The sequence below is a fragment of the Microcaecilia unicolor genome, chromosome 1 (assembly GCF_901765095.1).
Source record: "Microcaecilia unicolor chromosome 1, aMicUni1.1, whole genome shotgun sequence".
NCBI lineage: Eukaryota > Metazoa > Chordata > Amphibia > Gymnophiona > Siphonopidae > Microcaecilia > Microcaecilia unicolor.
The window spans coordinates 644660765-644676650 of record NC_044031.1 but is presented as its reverse complement, the minus strand read 5'-3'; the positions used below and the strand labels follow the sequence as shown (position 1 = coordinate 644676650).

Here is a 15886-nt window from a genome sequence, read left to right as displayed (position 1 = left end):
TTAAAGACTTTCCCCCTTGATGTTTTAATAACTTCAGAGATGGGGATCCCTCCAGTTAGCTTAGCGGAGTTTAAAAAAGGTTTGGACGGCTTTCTAAAGGAAAAGTCCATAGACCGTTATTAAATGGACTTGGAGAAAATCCACTATTTCTGGGATAAGCAGTATAAAATGTTTTGTACATTTTTGGGATCTTGCCGGGTATTTGTGACCTGGATTGGCCACTGTTGGAAACAGGATGCTGGGCTCGATGGACCTTTGGTCTTTCCCAGTATGGCAATACTTATGTACTTATGTCAATTCCTCACTCAATCCTGTTTAACCCCATCCTTACCAAATGAAGAGACTCTACAACAGTATGAGTAAACAAAGGCTGCAGCTGCTTTCAGGGCCGCTGAGAGACTGGGCCGGGCCCGGGACAAGGCCGGCCCCGCCCCCTGCACCCCGCCCCCACTGCCACCTCCCCAGGTTGTCGCCGCTCCCCCTGAGGGGGGCCCGGCACCACAGTCCCACCCGCCTCTGCCACTGGGCCGGGCCCCTTCCACCCGAACCCCCGCCAGCAGAAGTGCTGTCTTCTGACTCTGGCATGCGCGGCCCACACAGACGCGCTCCTCTCAGCTGATCTTCGCTGTACTCTGCAGGGCTTCTGTGCGTCTGACGTCCGCAGGAGGCCCAGGCCCTGGGAATTTTGTCCCCCCTCTCGGCAGCCCTGCTGAAGCCCAGACATGGCCCGAAATTGATTATCCAGGAACATCAGTAGCAGTCAACAAAACACTCATTGGTGCCAGCTAAATATTTACTTTTTAATGTTTAAACACTCTGCTGCAGGTAACTGTAATGTATGTTTTCTCATCTATGGCAACCCAGGTGGCCAGTTCTTTATCTTCACCTCTCCCTGTTTGCTTTTCTAAGATCCATGAAGGAAGTCAGAACCGATTTGTGCATTTCATCATGTAGGGTGTGTGGTATTTAAATAGGAGACGGGATGTTTTCTAGACCTAAATATCACTTCTGAGCTGTGCTGTAAAGGCTGCCACCATGTTATCGTTCACATTTTGTGTCCTGTTTGCACTTGTTGTAAATGTGTGGGGACTTGATGCACCGGCAGCTAATGGTGAGTCTATTGAGAGAAAAAGTAGGTACATTAAAATCAAAAAGATGTAAGAGAATCTGAAATATGCACCAGGAGAACAGGAAAAGCATGGGACAACTGACATCAGAAATCATTACTGGGGGGAGGGGGGGGGGATAGGTTATTTTGCCATTGTATGGGCACTATTTCAATTCTGAGAACCCCAGCAGCAAAAAGAATAACTTTAGCTTCTGTCTCTATATTTTGCTCTGTGTATTTCCCTGTCTCTTTCTTTGTGTATATGATTTTCTTTATTAAAGATGCAAAATTGTCCTTTTCTGTGTAATCCAAAAGGTTATACAGAGATTGGCTAAATTGAATCCACCTTAGTGGATTTTCAGCTGCCTGACAGTACACAGGTACTCCTACGATGCACCTTTATTTGGCTGTTTTTTTAAAACAAACATTGCAGGGGAGAGAGGGCATTTTGGGGGTAGGATTGGAAACTACAGGGCCAATATTCAGCCTGCGGGAAGTAGCCCGTATAAGTGCCGCGTTCAGTGTTAACCCTGAATATTTAATGCCAGGACGTTTCCGGTGACCGGCATTTTCATTTTTGGCCAGGGCCGCAGAGAGGGGGGATGAGAGGAGCAAAATTCCCCGGGCCCGGGCCTCCAAGGGGGGCCCCTGTGCCGGGGTCTCTCTCTCCTGTCCCGACAAGAGCAGGAGAAAGAAAACTGGGGAGGACCTAGAGGAACAGACACAGCAGGCTGCTTTTCTTCACAGTCTGCTGTATGGCCTTCCCCTGTGGCAGCTTTTCCCCTTAGGCTGCACATGCGCGACCTGAGAGAAAAAGCAGCCGCAGAGGAAGGTCATGCGGCAGAAGGAAGAAGAGCAGAGCTGGAGGACGAACTCTTCTGTTGGCAGGGTCTTGGGATCCCCGCCAGCCAAGGTACCTAACAGTTATGGCAGGCAGGTGGCAGCAGCAATTGGGGATGGTGGGACAGTAGATCTTGGGGGGGGGGGGGGGGGGTCGGCGGAGGCAACAATGCTGGGGGAGGGGTCCCAGAGGCAGCGTTTTCCCAGGCTCCATTTAGTCTCTCAGCAGCCCTGTTTTTGGCCACCGGAACTTAACTGGTTAAGCTGATATTCAGTGCTTACCAGTTAAGTTCTTAGCGGTTAAAAATAGGACTATTGTTTACACAGTGCTATTTCACCACTTAACCCAGCACTGAATATCGGCACTCACCGGCTATCTCCTGCTGAATATTAGCAGTTAGCTGGCTAAATGCTATTTAACTGGCCAGGACCCATTCCTGGCTGGTTAAGTAGTGCTGAATAACGGGGGGTACATGTCTGCATATCAGTTGCAGAAACATACACTAATTCACGTGCTTTATTCCTTTGTTAGCCATAACTGTACATATGTGCTTTCAGTGGTATAAAAAAACTGATAAATTCACTGTAAGGTACCTTCCACCGATATTCAGCCGACATCAGGCTCAGTAGTGACCGTCTGACACTGCCGCTCAGACCAGATATTCAATGCCGGTCTGTATCCGGCGACTGGCATTGAATATCCAGTTTCAGTTTTGACCGCGGTAATGTAACTGGTTAAGTCAATATTCAGCACTCACCAATGAAGTGTTTAGCAGTTAAAGATAGGCCTGCTATTTATGCGACCTATTTTAACCACTAAACATAGCTGGTTTGACACTGAATATCCATGCCTAACTGGTTATGTCACGCGATATAGCCAGCTGCGGCTAACCGCAAATATTCAACGGAGATAACAAGTTATCTCCTGCTGAATATCCATGGTTAGGCGCTAAAATGCTATTTAACTCTCCAGGAGCCATTCCTGGCCAGTTAAATAGTTTTGAATATCAGCCAGCTTGTTTTTAAAACCAGGCTGAACCAGTGGGAAGGGGACTTAAGAATATGTGTGTGTGTGTGTGTGGGGGGGGGGGGGGGGGGGGGGGCGTGTTAGCTGCTGGTAGAGTTATTTGAGGCCTTAAGAATCCTGGCCTCAGAGGAAGCTGTTGTTTCCATTGTTTTACACTGTATTGGTTGTACCTTGGTTGGCCATCATAATTTATATCTTTTGTTGGTTGGGGGAGGGGTTGGGCTGGGGATGTTTTGGTTTATATCCATATTTTCATTCTTCAATAAAACAGATTTCAAATAAAAAAACAAACAATCAGGCTGAACCATACACATGTGGGCTGATATTCAGTGAGACTTATCTGAGCGGAGAGACGCCAACCCAGATAAGTTCTGCTGACCCTGCTAAACCCGGATATTCAATAAGCAAGAGAGGTCATAATTATAAATCACAATCTGGGATAAACCAAGTGAATACCAAATAATAATCCCACAGACTTCACACCAAACAAAATTTATTAGGTGTAAAATATGCTCATAAATATCAGTGGGCCATCACAAACCAAACAGGTCAATTGCTTGGCCAAACTTTTAATGTGATCATCGCACATTCAAAAGATAACACACCCGTCTACCAATTTCAAAAGTGATATTGTGATAATGAAACAAATATAACTTAGCTTAGCTTTATAATCTTCACTATCTATAAGGAAAGTAGGTGCCTGCTTTTTGTTATAGACTACAGACATAACAGATAATATACTTGTGTGGTAAACTTGTTCTTTTTGAGTTTCTGAAGAGGAGTTCAAGCCTGCCTTCTGGTGCTGAAAACCTGTGTCTCCTAGTGGTGAGTCACTTGAAGTTTATATCCAGCTTTTCACTACTGTCACATTGACTCTCTGTGCTCTGGAACTCAACTAAAATCAAAGAGGTCAGTCTTCTGAGAATTTAGAGGCTGATTTTCGAAAGTGGAAAGGGGAATTTACATGTTCAAGTCAGGATGTGGGGAATTCCCATACTATTTTAAATGAGGCTCTGCCAGACATAGAGCTTCTTGTAGACAAATGTACAGGAAAAGTGGAAAGGGGAATTTACATATTCAAGTCAGGATGTGGGGAATTCCCATACTATTTTACATGAGGCTCTGCCAGACATAGAGCTTCTTGTAGACAAATGTACAGGAAAATGGAAAGGGGAATTTACATATTCAAGTCAGGATGAGGGAATTCCCATACTATTTTACATGAGGCTCTGCCAGACATAGAGCCTCTTGTAAAAAATAAATGTGCAAACAGCAGACTGCTCTACAAAGTCCCTCCACTACAAAAAGGAGCAGCAATTGCAGAAAACTGCAAAAGGAGAAAAGCAATGCACAACCCCTTTCCATCCTCCCCCCCCCCCCCCCCCCAACACACACACACACACACACACACAGATGCCGGAGCAGCTGTGTAAAATCGCTGCTCTCTCTGAAAAGGGCCCCCTGCTTTGAGGTATAAGTTCAAAACCTGAACTGGTCAAAGTCTCCCTCCTGGAACTGGGTAATTTGACAGCTCTGCATTAGAAAGGTAGAAACGTTTCTTATCAAGTGTTTCCAGTGGTTCCTGGCACACCCACAGGAGGTTCTTATAGAAAAGGCTCAGATGGGCGTCAATTACCTCCTCCTCAAAGGAAAAACCTTATGCTGGGTTACTTCCTTGTTGGATGAGCTCACTTTTATGCAATTTGGAAAACTTTGTAACTGCCATGTACCTCACATTTGGGAGCCCTCCCTGCTACACAGAGTCCCAATATGTGGTTTTATTTCAAAGTCACTTACTTTCAAGACTTTTGTCAGCTCCTGGTACTCCAATCCAGGTTTCACCTACCTTTGCTATACTGTTTCCTAAGTCTATGACTCCAGCTCCTGGTATTCCAGTCCAGGGGCTACATCTACTTTTGTTTCAGGGCAATGAAGCCAGGAGCTACGAGGGATTGTTCACACCCAACACTATACCAAGGATATCCTCAGTAAATGCCAGAGGGGTGCTATCCAGTCTTTTGCATTGAGTGTCACATGTATGATTATCTCCCAGTTGGTGAGATGTCATATGTGTGTGCCCGATGCAAAGAGCTCCTAGCTCTCAGAATGTGTCCGTTCTCTTGAGGCTAGAGTAGCAGATTTGGTAGAGCTCAGGGAGACAGAGAGGTACATAGAGGAGATCTACAGGGATGTTGTAGAGAAGTCCCACCTCCAGTCTGGTAGCCTCTGTGCTACCTTGGAAGAGGGAGGTCTCCTAGAAGGAGAGCATCACCCTGGTGAAGTAGGAAGTACTCCTGTAGCCAGGACCTGCCCACCAGGGGATGTACTATCCTCTCGCACCGAGGATATGTCTCCAAGTGCTGCCCGGGAGGGAAAGGTTAGGACAGCTGTTGTAGTTGGTGCTTCGATCATTAGGCATATAGATAGTTGGGTGGCTGGTGGACGTGAGGATCGCCTGTTGCGGACCTCACGCGTCACCTAGATAGGATTTTAGATAGTGCTGGGGAGGAGCCGGCTGTCTTGGTACATGTGGGTACCAATTACATAGGAAAATGTGGGAGAGAGGTTCTGGAAGCCAAATTTAGGCTCTTAGGTAGAAAGCTCAAATCCAGATCCTCTAGGATAGCATTTTCTGAAATGCTACCTGTTCCACACGCAGGAACCAAGAGACAGGCAGAGCTCCGGAGTCTCAATGCGTGGATGAGACGATGGTGCAGGTAGGAGGGTTTTAGATTTGTTAGGAACTGGGCAACATTCTGGGGAAGGGGGAGCCTATTCAGAAAGGATGGGCTCCACCTTAACTAGGGTGGGACCAGGCTGCTGGCATCGGCATTTAAAAAGGAGATAGAGCAGCTTTTAAACTAGAAATGGGGGGGGGGGGGGGGGGGGGGGGAAGGCTGACAGTCGCTCAAAAGCGCATGGTTCGGGATCAGATATCTTTCAAAGGTATCACCAAAACAGGGAAGATAGGGTATCCCGATAGTGAGTTTGCAAAAGAGACCGTAGTAGATCAGGTGTCCTTAAATAAAAATAAAAATCAGACAAAAGATTGCAAATTAATACTGTCAAGTACTAAGCATGATGTAAATAGGAACAACAAACATAGTTTGAAATGTCTATATGTGAATGCCAGGAGCCTAAGAAATAAGATGGGAGCATAGCTGCCGAGAGGGGGGGGGGGGCAGGGGGGACAAAATTCCCGGGGCCCGGGCCTCCAAGGGGGGCCCAGTGCCCCAGTCCCACCCACCCTCCGTTGTCTGCTCCCTGCATTGAAATCACAGTCTCACCTCCGTGAAAGCAGCGCTGCAGGCAGCAGAATGCCTCCCTTCGGCCCTCCTTCCCTCCCTGTGTCCCGCCCTCATCTGATGTAACTTCTGCGAAGACGGGACACAAGGAGGAAAAGAGGGCTGAAGGGAGGCATTCTGCTGCCTGCAGCGCTGCTTTCACGGAGGTGAGACTGCAATTTCAATGCAGGGGGCCTGGCCCGGTGACGGACGGAGGGGGGAGCGGTGGCAGCAACCTTGGGGGGGGGTGGAGGGGGGAGCAGTGGCTGCGGCGATCTCAGGGGGGGAGCGGTGGTGACCTCAGGGGGGGTGGAGGGGGAGCGGCAGTGGCAACCTCGGGGGGGGGGGGCGAGGTGGCGAGTGCGGCAGGGGGCCCGGCCCAGTCTCTCGGCGGCCCTGGATGGGAGAGTTAGAATATATTGCACTAAATGAAAAATTAGATATAATAGGCATCTCTGAGACCTGGTGGAAGGAGGATAACCAGTGGTACACTGTCATACTGGGGTATAAATTATATCGTAGTGATAGGGTGGATCGAATTGGTGGAGGGGTAGCATTGTATATTAACGAGAGCCTTGAATCAAATAGATTGAAAATTGTGCAGGAAACAAAACACATCTTGGAATCACTATGGATTGAAATTCCATGTGTAAAGGGGAAAAGGATAGTGATAGGAGTGTACTATTGTTCGCCTGGCCAGGATGAACAGACGGATGCAGAAATGTTAAAGGAAATTAGGGACGCAAACAAACTGGGCAACACATAACCACATAAGCACCGCCATACTGGGAAAAGACCAAGGGTCCATCAAGCCCAGCATCTTGTCTCCGACAGCAGCCAATCCAGGCTTCAAGAACCCGGCAAAACCCATTAAAAATTTTAAAAAAAATTTTTTAAATAATGTTCAATGGACTTTTCCCTCAGGAATCTGTCCAAACCCCCTTTAAACTCCGTAAGGACAGCTGCTGTCACTACATTTTCTGGCAACGAGTTCCAGAGTCCAACTACACGCTGAGTAAAGAAAAACCTTCTCCTGTTTGTTTTAAATCTACCATATTCCAGCTTCATCTTGTGTCCCCTGGTTCTATTGTTGTTTGAAAGTGTAAACAAATGCTTCATATCTGTCTGCTCTACTCCCCTCATTATCTTGTAGACTTCTAGCATATCACCCCTCAGCCACCTTTTCTCCAAGCTGAAGAGCCCTAACCTTCTTGGCCTTTCCTCATAGGGAAGTTGTTCCATCCCTTTTATCATTTTCGTCATCCTTTTCTGCACATAATAATAAGGGGTGATTTCAATTACCCTGATATTGACTGGGTAAATGTAACATCAGGGCACGCTAGGGAGGTAAAATTCCTTAATGAAATCAAGGACAGCTTTATGGAGCAGCTGGTACAGGAGCCCACGAGAGAAGGAAAAATTCTAGACCTAGTCCTTAATGTGTCATGCTTCTCATGGAAAAACTGGGTTTGTGAGCCCTTGGACCACTGCCGTGGAGCGGCAGTGGCAGGCAAAACCGCCCCCAAACTAGAGACAAGGCAGAACAGGACTGGAACCCCGGAGTGGAGTTGCAGCTGAGGCAAACAAGCTGGAACAGGTAGAGCAGGGACAGCTGGACTTCACCTGCACTTGACCGCCGTTCCCCAGGAGTTGAACCAGTGGCATTCCTAGGGGGGCGGATCGCCGATGTGCCCCGCCCCTCAGGTGTAGTGCCCCCGCCCCCCAGAACAGCATGACGCCCCCCCCCAGCAAAAGAACCCACGATCCCCCGGCTAAAGAACCCCCCCGGGTGCACGCCACTGGGGGGGGTGCCGCGTGCCTGCCAGCTCTTCATTTTCATGCTCCCTCTGCCCCGGAACAGGAAGTAACCTGTTCCGGAGCAGAGGGAGCATGAAAACGAAGAGCCGACAGGCGCGTGGCACCCCCCCAGTGGCCTGCACCCGGGGCGGACCGCCCCCACCGCCCCCCCTTGGTACGCCACTGAGTTGAACCCCTGGATGCAGGTGGCCGGCAGGACTTACAGGACAGGGCAGGAACTGGATATCAACAGGATACACACAGGGTCTAGAATACACAAGGAAGGCTAGGCAGAATACTAGCGTAGGACTCTCAGACAAACAATACCACACCAGGTAGAAAACAGACAGGCTCAAGAACACGGACTGAAAGCTGCCAAGCAGCCACTAAGAAAGAAACATGGACAGGAAAGAGTCAGGACTGAAAGCTGCCAAGCAGCCACTAAGAAAGAAACACAGACAGAAAAGAGTCAGGACTGAAAGCTGACAAGCAGCCACTAAGAAAGAAACACAGACAACCAGGAACTAGGCAAGAAATACAGACCAGAAACAAGACTAGGAACTAAACAATAAAACCAAAGCTAAACTACACACAAACTAACTAGAGCCAGACAAGAAACTCAGACTAGAAACTGGACTAGGCAGAAGTGCACAGAGCACACCCACAATACCAGGGACCTTAGACGATGCAAAGGCAAACACAGAAGTTTCCAGGTGGCTAATAAAGCCCATCAGCAGCTGAAGTTCAGATGCAGGAATCACAAGGCAGCTAAGGGTGCTGTTCAGGCACAAACAAGAAAAGCAAGTCTGGCAGCCTGGAAGATCCGGACCGGACTGAGCTGAAGTCTGGAACGTGTGACAGTTCATAACAGCCACCGGTTCAGGCCACCAGAGGGCGAGGTGAGCACAGACAAGGAAACAGTCACCACCGTGACATAATGGAGCGCATGATCTGGTGCGGGAGGTAATGGTGCTGGGGCTGCTTGATAACAGTGATCATAATATGATAGGATTTGATATTAGCTTTGAAGTAAGTATACATAAGAAATCAAATACATTAGTGTTTAACTTTAAAAAAGGAGACTATGATAAAATGAGAAGAACGGTGCTGTCCAAATGGAATAAGCTGCATACATAGACTTCTTAGGCTGATCTGAGCCAGCTATGCTGTAGATCCACTCGTTAGCCCAGAAGCTTCAGTTTCGTTCTCCTGATGACGCCCAAGGGCGAAACATGTGACCACATGTAGAGAACGTTGTAATAAGGAACAGTAGCCACAGAAGAGGTGGCGCGTTAAAGTTTTGTGGACACTATTTTTGTTTTTGGACACTATTTCTGTTTACCGGCAAGATTGAAAAATTGAAAGAAAAATTATACCACCATTTGAGCTGAAGTCTATGTATGCAGCTTATTCCATTTGGACAGCACTCCAAAGCTAAGTACTATTTTAGTATAATATCTGATAAACCATCAACAGATATACTGGTAGGAAGGCAGGGTAGTGCTGTGATGGATGTGATGGTGTTATGATCAAATAGCTGCTCATAGCTCAACTCAAACACCAGTTTCTGAGCACTATTCAATAATTTAATAATTTTAATTGGCATATCATACCTTTTAGTAACATGAAGTGAGTTACTTAACATTTAGATAAAAAGAATGTATGTAATATAGTAGTTTTCTTCTTTTTCTCATAAAACACAGTCCTATCTTTATCTGGTGTCGCTTAGGTGCTTATGTGCTTAATATCGCTCTTAACCATATAAGAATTAGTTGGCTGTATAAACCTGGATATTCAATGTCAGTACCCAGACATGGCCTGGCATTGAAAATCCAGGAATAACGTCAGAGGCAGCTATAAAAACGTTCACCACTGCCAACTGAATTTCTACCCCTGAATATCTAACATAGTAACATAGTAGATGACGGCAGAAAAAGACCTGCATGGTCCATCCAGTCTGCCCAACAAGACAAACATATGTGTATACCTTACCTTGATTTGTACCTTCCTTAGTCAGGGCACAGACCGTACAAGTCTGCCCAGCAGTACTTCCCGCCTCCCAACCACCAGTCCCGCCTCCCATCACCGGCTCTGGCACAGACCGCATAAGTCTGCCCTCCACTATCCTCGCCTCCCAACCACCAACCCCTCTTCCCCCCACCTGCTCCGCCACCCAATTTCGGCTAAGCTTCTGAGGATGCATTCCTTCTGCACAGGATTCCTTTATGCATATCCCACGCATGTTTGAATTCCGTTACCGTTTTCATCTCCACCACCTCCCGCGGGAGGGCATTCCAAGCATCCGCCACCCTCTCTGTGAAAAAAATACTTCCTGACATCTTTCCTGAGGCTGCCCCTCTTCAACCTCATTTCATGTCCTCTCGTTCTACCGCCTTCCCATCTCCGGAAAAGATTTGTTTGCGGATTAATACCTTTCAAATATTTGAACATCTGTATCATATCACCCCTGTTCCTCCTTTCCTCCAGGGTATACATGTTCAGGTCAGCAAGTCTCTCTTCATACGTCTTGGAACGCAAATCCCGTACCATTCTCGTAGCTTTTCTTTGCACCGCTTCCATTTTTTTAACATCCTTCGCAAGGTATGGCCTCCAAAACTGAACACAATACTCCAGGTGGGGCCTCACCAACGACTTGTACAGGGGCATCAACACTTCCTTTCTTCTGCTGATCACACCTCTCTCTATACAGCCTAGCAACCTTCTCGCTACAGCCACCGCCTTGTCACACTGTTTTGTCGCCTTCAGATCCTCGGATACTATCACCCCAAGATCCCTCTCCCCCTGATATTCAGCCTGGTACCTGGATAACTGCCCAGATAAAGTTACGAGATTCTTTTTACAGGTCTAACCAGGGGTGTAGCCAGACCTCATGGTGGGAGGGGGCCAGAACCCGAGGTTGGGGGCACATTTTGAGTGCCGCCCCACCCCCCCACCCCCACGCCTTGCCTCCTCACCCCCCCCCCCACCATCACCCGCCTCGCCTCCTTGCCACTTCCCCTCACAAGCAAATACCTTTTTCTGACAGGGGTCCCCAACCCCCGCCAGCCGAAGCCTTCTTTAGCACCGGTCTCCAGTGCAGCCGCGTTCGCTGCCTGCCCCCTGCTCTTCTTTCTTCTTGCTCCTCCTGTGCACGCTGATGTCAGTGTCAGCATGCACAGGAGGAGCAAGAAGAAAGAAGAGCAGGGGGCAGGTAGTGAACGCAGACTGGCGCTTAAGAAGACTTTGGTTGGCGGGGGTTGGGGACCCCGCCAGCCAAACCAGGGGCCTGGACAAAATTTGAAGGGGCCCAGGCCCCCATGGCCCCCCATAGCTACACCCCTGGGTCTAACTTTATTTGAACTCTTCCCCAGTTTGTGGACCACAAATCAATCTCCTGCTGCTAACTGGGAAGTCACAGGGTCTGCCCTGACTCCACCCAGACTCTGCCCCTGCACTCCCTGGATAGTGCCGAGATGGTCTGTCAGGATTTCAGCAGCACTATCCATGTAAATGCCACTGAATATCCAAATTTGGCTCTGGGGAACAATCTTGTAAAATGGGGATTCCATCCATTGATATATGCAGGCGACATTACTATGTTTATCCCTTTTGATGGTGAGATGGTTGATATTCTCCCAAACATAAAATCTGATTTCAATCTAGAATCATGGGCATCCACATTTAAGTTAAAGCTAAACAAAGATAAGACTAAGGCCCAAATGCACAATGGTCCCCATAAAGAATCGTTCTGTGTTTTCACCTCGGTAAAAATTACTGATTTGGAAATACAGAGCGATTCCCAAAGCGAATTGCATACAAATGAGCTGCTTGTTGCTTTTGCAAACAGCTCATTTGCATACGATAAGGGGGAAGCCAGTTGGTCAGCTGAGCATGCGCAGAACAGCAAAGAAGCTGCGTGTATGAAAGCTGGTGCATGGACTCTCACCCTTTGATCCATTTGGAAGGAGCCCCTGAAAGTTTAGTCGAGAGGACTGATCCTTGCTGCCCGCTCTCTCACACTCTCTGCCCTGATGATTTTGTTGTGTGAAACTCACTCAGCTTTGGGGAGGTTTCCTTTTCTTTCATGCTCCCCGCCATGGTCAGCGATCTTCCTGCTCTGGTATGCGTGTTCTTCTCCTCCTGCAGGAGTGGCAGAGGCTCTTTGCAACCATGAATTCAATTTTGGGTTCAGTGCAGTTTACAGCATCAATGGAACAACAGTTACAGATTTACAGTTAGGACATTGGATGAATACATTCTTATTGGTTAGCTATAGTGTTATAAAGCGATATAAGGTATGGTTATAGTCTAAGTTATATTAAATTTTCCAGAGTTTATTAGGGGATCAATGAAGGGTGAGTATTATATTGCAGTGTTTGGGAAGAAGAACTGTGAGGACCGATGGCTCCAGACCTCCCATTAAATTTTCCACAGTAAAGGTAGGAGCTGCTTCTGTGCATCATTCGGAAAACGGCTGTGCATCACTTTGCATGCATATTTGTATAGTAATTAGCTCATTACAATAACTTTGCAACAATTTTCATTAGGTGCTACTGTGACAGGAAAAGAGCTCGGAGAACCCTTTTGTGCATGTCTCCTTATACTCCTTGCTCGCTAAACCGGCTAGAACCAGTGTAAAAACCACATTGCTCACGTTAGGTTTTGTGCATCTGGGTCTAAGTTTCTAGCTTTTACGAGTCCTTATAGTGAACTTAGGGCTTCTTTTACAAAGTCGCACTAGTGATTCCCGCATGGCAAATAAGAAGCCCATAGGAATCTAATGGGCTTCCTCTCATTTTTTGCGCAGGAAATCACTAGTATGGCTTTGTAAAAGAGGCCCTTTGTCTTAAAGATGTGAGTATTGATGGAATTAATTTTCCTCTGGATTCCACCTTAAAAATCTTGGGTATGATATTTGACAAAAATCTCACTTTTGAACTACAGGTAAAAGCAGTAACAATTAAAATGGAGACTAAGAAGAATTAGGCACTATTTGTCTTTTGATACCTTTAGACTGATGGCACAGACCATGACTTTAGTTCATCTGGATAACAGCATTTATTTAGGCTGCAAAGAGGATGTAACACAGAGGCTTCAAATGTTATTAAATACCAACAACTCTTTTGATATTTAAGTGTTCAAAATTTGAAAGAGCTATACCTTTTTTTTTGAGACCTTTACATTGGTTACCAATGTATGCACGCATGATGGTTTAGCCCCAAATTACCATTGATATGTTTATCTGTTATGAACTCTAATCCTGTATTGAGAGAACATTCTGCATTCTCCTAGTCCAAAGAGGTTAATCTATAAAAATATTTTTTTCTACTACATTTGCCTATTAGGTAGCCAACCATTGGAATGATCTCCCATACCTGATTAGGACGGAAGTGAGCTATGGACGCTTCCGTAAAATGTTAAAGACCCATTTGTTTAAGAAGCATTTAGAGATGTAGTTAAATCTAACAGACCTCTTGTTATTTCTTTATGTTATAATCTGTCCTGGGTATACCTCTTAATTTGTGAGCCACACTGAACCAGAAATGGCATGTGTTTATTTATTTATCTATTTATTTATTATTACATTTATTATATAATGTAATGAAAATCATGAATAAATAAATAAGGGGCCTATGGCAGTGAGGCTAGCAGACAGGGCTAGGCCATTAATAAGCTATGGCCACACAGAGAGTTAAAAGTAAAACAAGGCACTTTAATGATGCACAGGGAAGCTTAGCTTGTCCTTTTCACAGGTGAGGCAAAATAAACAAGCAACAATCAGTCCTTGTTCTCAGGAATTCTTCCCGTGGTCTATGGCCTGCTCCTGCAGGTCCACAGCATGAACTAGTCTGTCTCTCAAACAGATAACATAAACAGCTGGTCTCTGGCTTGGAGTCCCTGAGTTAAAGTTCTGTACTTCAGTATTCAAACAGTTGGGCCTAACCTAGCCATAAAGTCCAAAGTGCACTTCTAAGCAGGATTCCAAGACAAACTTGGCCTATGTTAGTGGAGCTTCTGCACCTTACACTTCTATGGTAGAGGCATAGGGTGGAGGATGTACCACCAGAGCACAGCATGAGCGTACACTCACTTGTGAGGTTTACCTTCTTCACACCAGTTCTGCGATGGGTAGGGTTACCATATGTCCTCTTTTATGAGGACATGTCCTCTTTTTGAACATCTTCAGATTTGTCCTACAGGATTTTTCATTTTTAGGGAAATGTCCTCTTTTTCTTTTATGTGCCTATGACCAACGCACCTACCCACATAATGAGAAAAACCATCTCTGGTTTATTAGTCAGTCTGGACACATGGGGGTGCTAAAGAGAGAAAAAGGCATTGCTGATCCCCTCTTTGCTCCCCTGCTGGCTGAATCTGTCAAAGGAATTTTGTGCAGCACGATTTTAAGCATATGTTATGCAAAGACTTTCACATGTATCTCAGAAGCCAGCCTAAGGGATATGCACTCTTATGATAAGTACGCTTAGGCTCAGACTCAGTCGAACTCAAATCCAGAAGTTCTCAAAAAGTAGAATGTCTACTGCTGTAATGTAAGTTAATTGTAGTTAATGAACACACATTAAACAGTGACTTACTGTTTGATATGTGTTCATTAACTACAATTAAATATTTCTTTAGCAATGGTAGCAAACATTTTTATTTTTTTCTATCCTCCTTTTTGTCTCTTCAAATATGGTAACCCTAGCAATGGGTGAAGCGTACCCAAATGATTCTCACACAACCGTTTGTCAAATCAGCAACTTCTCTATTTTTTCTTCACTCCAAACAGCAGTCAATAAGTATAAGCAAAAGCAGAGTGCAAGCAGCTACTAATATATAGAAAAAAGGAAAAATAATTAGAATTGGGAAGAGCTAGAGGCTCACCAGACTCTCCCACAGAAGCTAATGTGTTCTGTCATTTATAGGTTTTTACCCAACTATCTATCCCCTCCTTCTCATCTGCCTATCTTTCCCTTTTCACCTATCATCTCTCAACCAGTTTTCATCCTGTCACGTACCTGGAACATCAAACATGGAGTCAGGCGTTCTCACCTCAAATGTACTTACTTCCCTTCTGACTTCTACGTTTGTACGTGCCTACATTTTTGACATGACTACGTTTGTACACACCTACGCGCCTATATTTTTGGCACGCCTACATTTGTAAGCGCTTATGCTTTGGGCGTGCCTACACTCTGGGCGCACCTACACTCTGGCCGTGCCTATCCTGACATCAGACGCCTTTCCTTTTTAACCAGGAGATTCCCTCTTCTCATTGCCTCAGCTACTCATTCCTGGTGTCTGATGCATTCCGGTTATTTTCCTGACCTTTGCCTGTTCTGACTTTTGCCTGGACCTGACCTCTACTGGATTGCCGCCTGCCTTGACTATCACCTGGACCTGACCTCTACTGGATTGCCACCTGCCTTGACTATTGCCTGGACCTGACCTCTGCTGGATTGCTGCCTGCCTTGACCTGGACCTGACCTCTACGGGATTGCTGCCTGCCTTGACTATTGCCTGGACCTGACCTCTGCTGGATTGCTGCCTGCATAGATTTCTGCCTGTACCTGGCCACCTCCTAAGTCCTCCTGTCAGTCCCTCTCCTAAGTCCTGCTGGCCACCTGAACCCAGGGGCTCAACCGCTGGGGAATGGTGGTTGCTTTGGGTGAAACATTGGGATTTCTGACTGCTGGTCTCTGGATCAGCGCAAGGGCTCACTTGCTATTCTTGACATTGTGACAGATCCCTCCCATTTTCTTAAATAATTTTCCCGCTTTTTATCTTGGTTCTTTGTCCTGTCCAGCTGTTTTTTTTCTCTATATTCCT

The 15886-nt window shown here is 46.3% G+C and overlaps 1 protein-coding gene across 1 annotated transcript in view; it reads left to right on the top strand.

Moving 5' to 3' along the window:
• The first annotated feature begins 980 nt into the window (after positions 1–980).
• Positions 981–15886, top strand: part of LOC115460548 (cobalamin binding intrinsic factor-like) — a 34681-nt gene continuing 19775 nt past the window's right edge. The window contains exon 1 of the mRNA XM_030190313.1: positions 981–1111. Within this exon, the coding sequence (XP_030046173.1) occupies positions 1036–1111 (76 nt within the window). The 5' untranslated portion in view covers positions 981–1035. The remainder of the gene's footprint in view (positions 1112–15886) is intronic.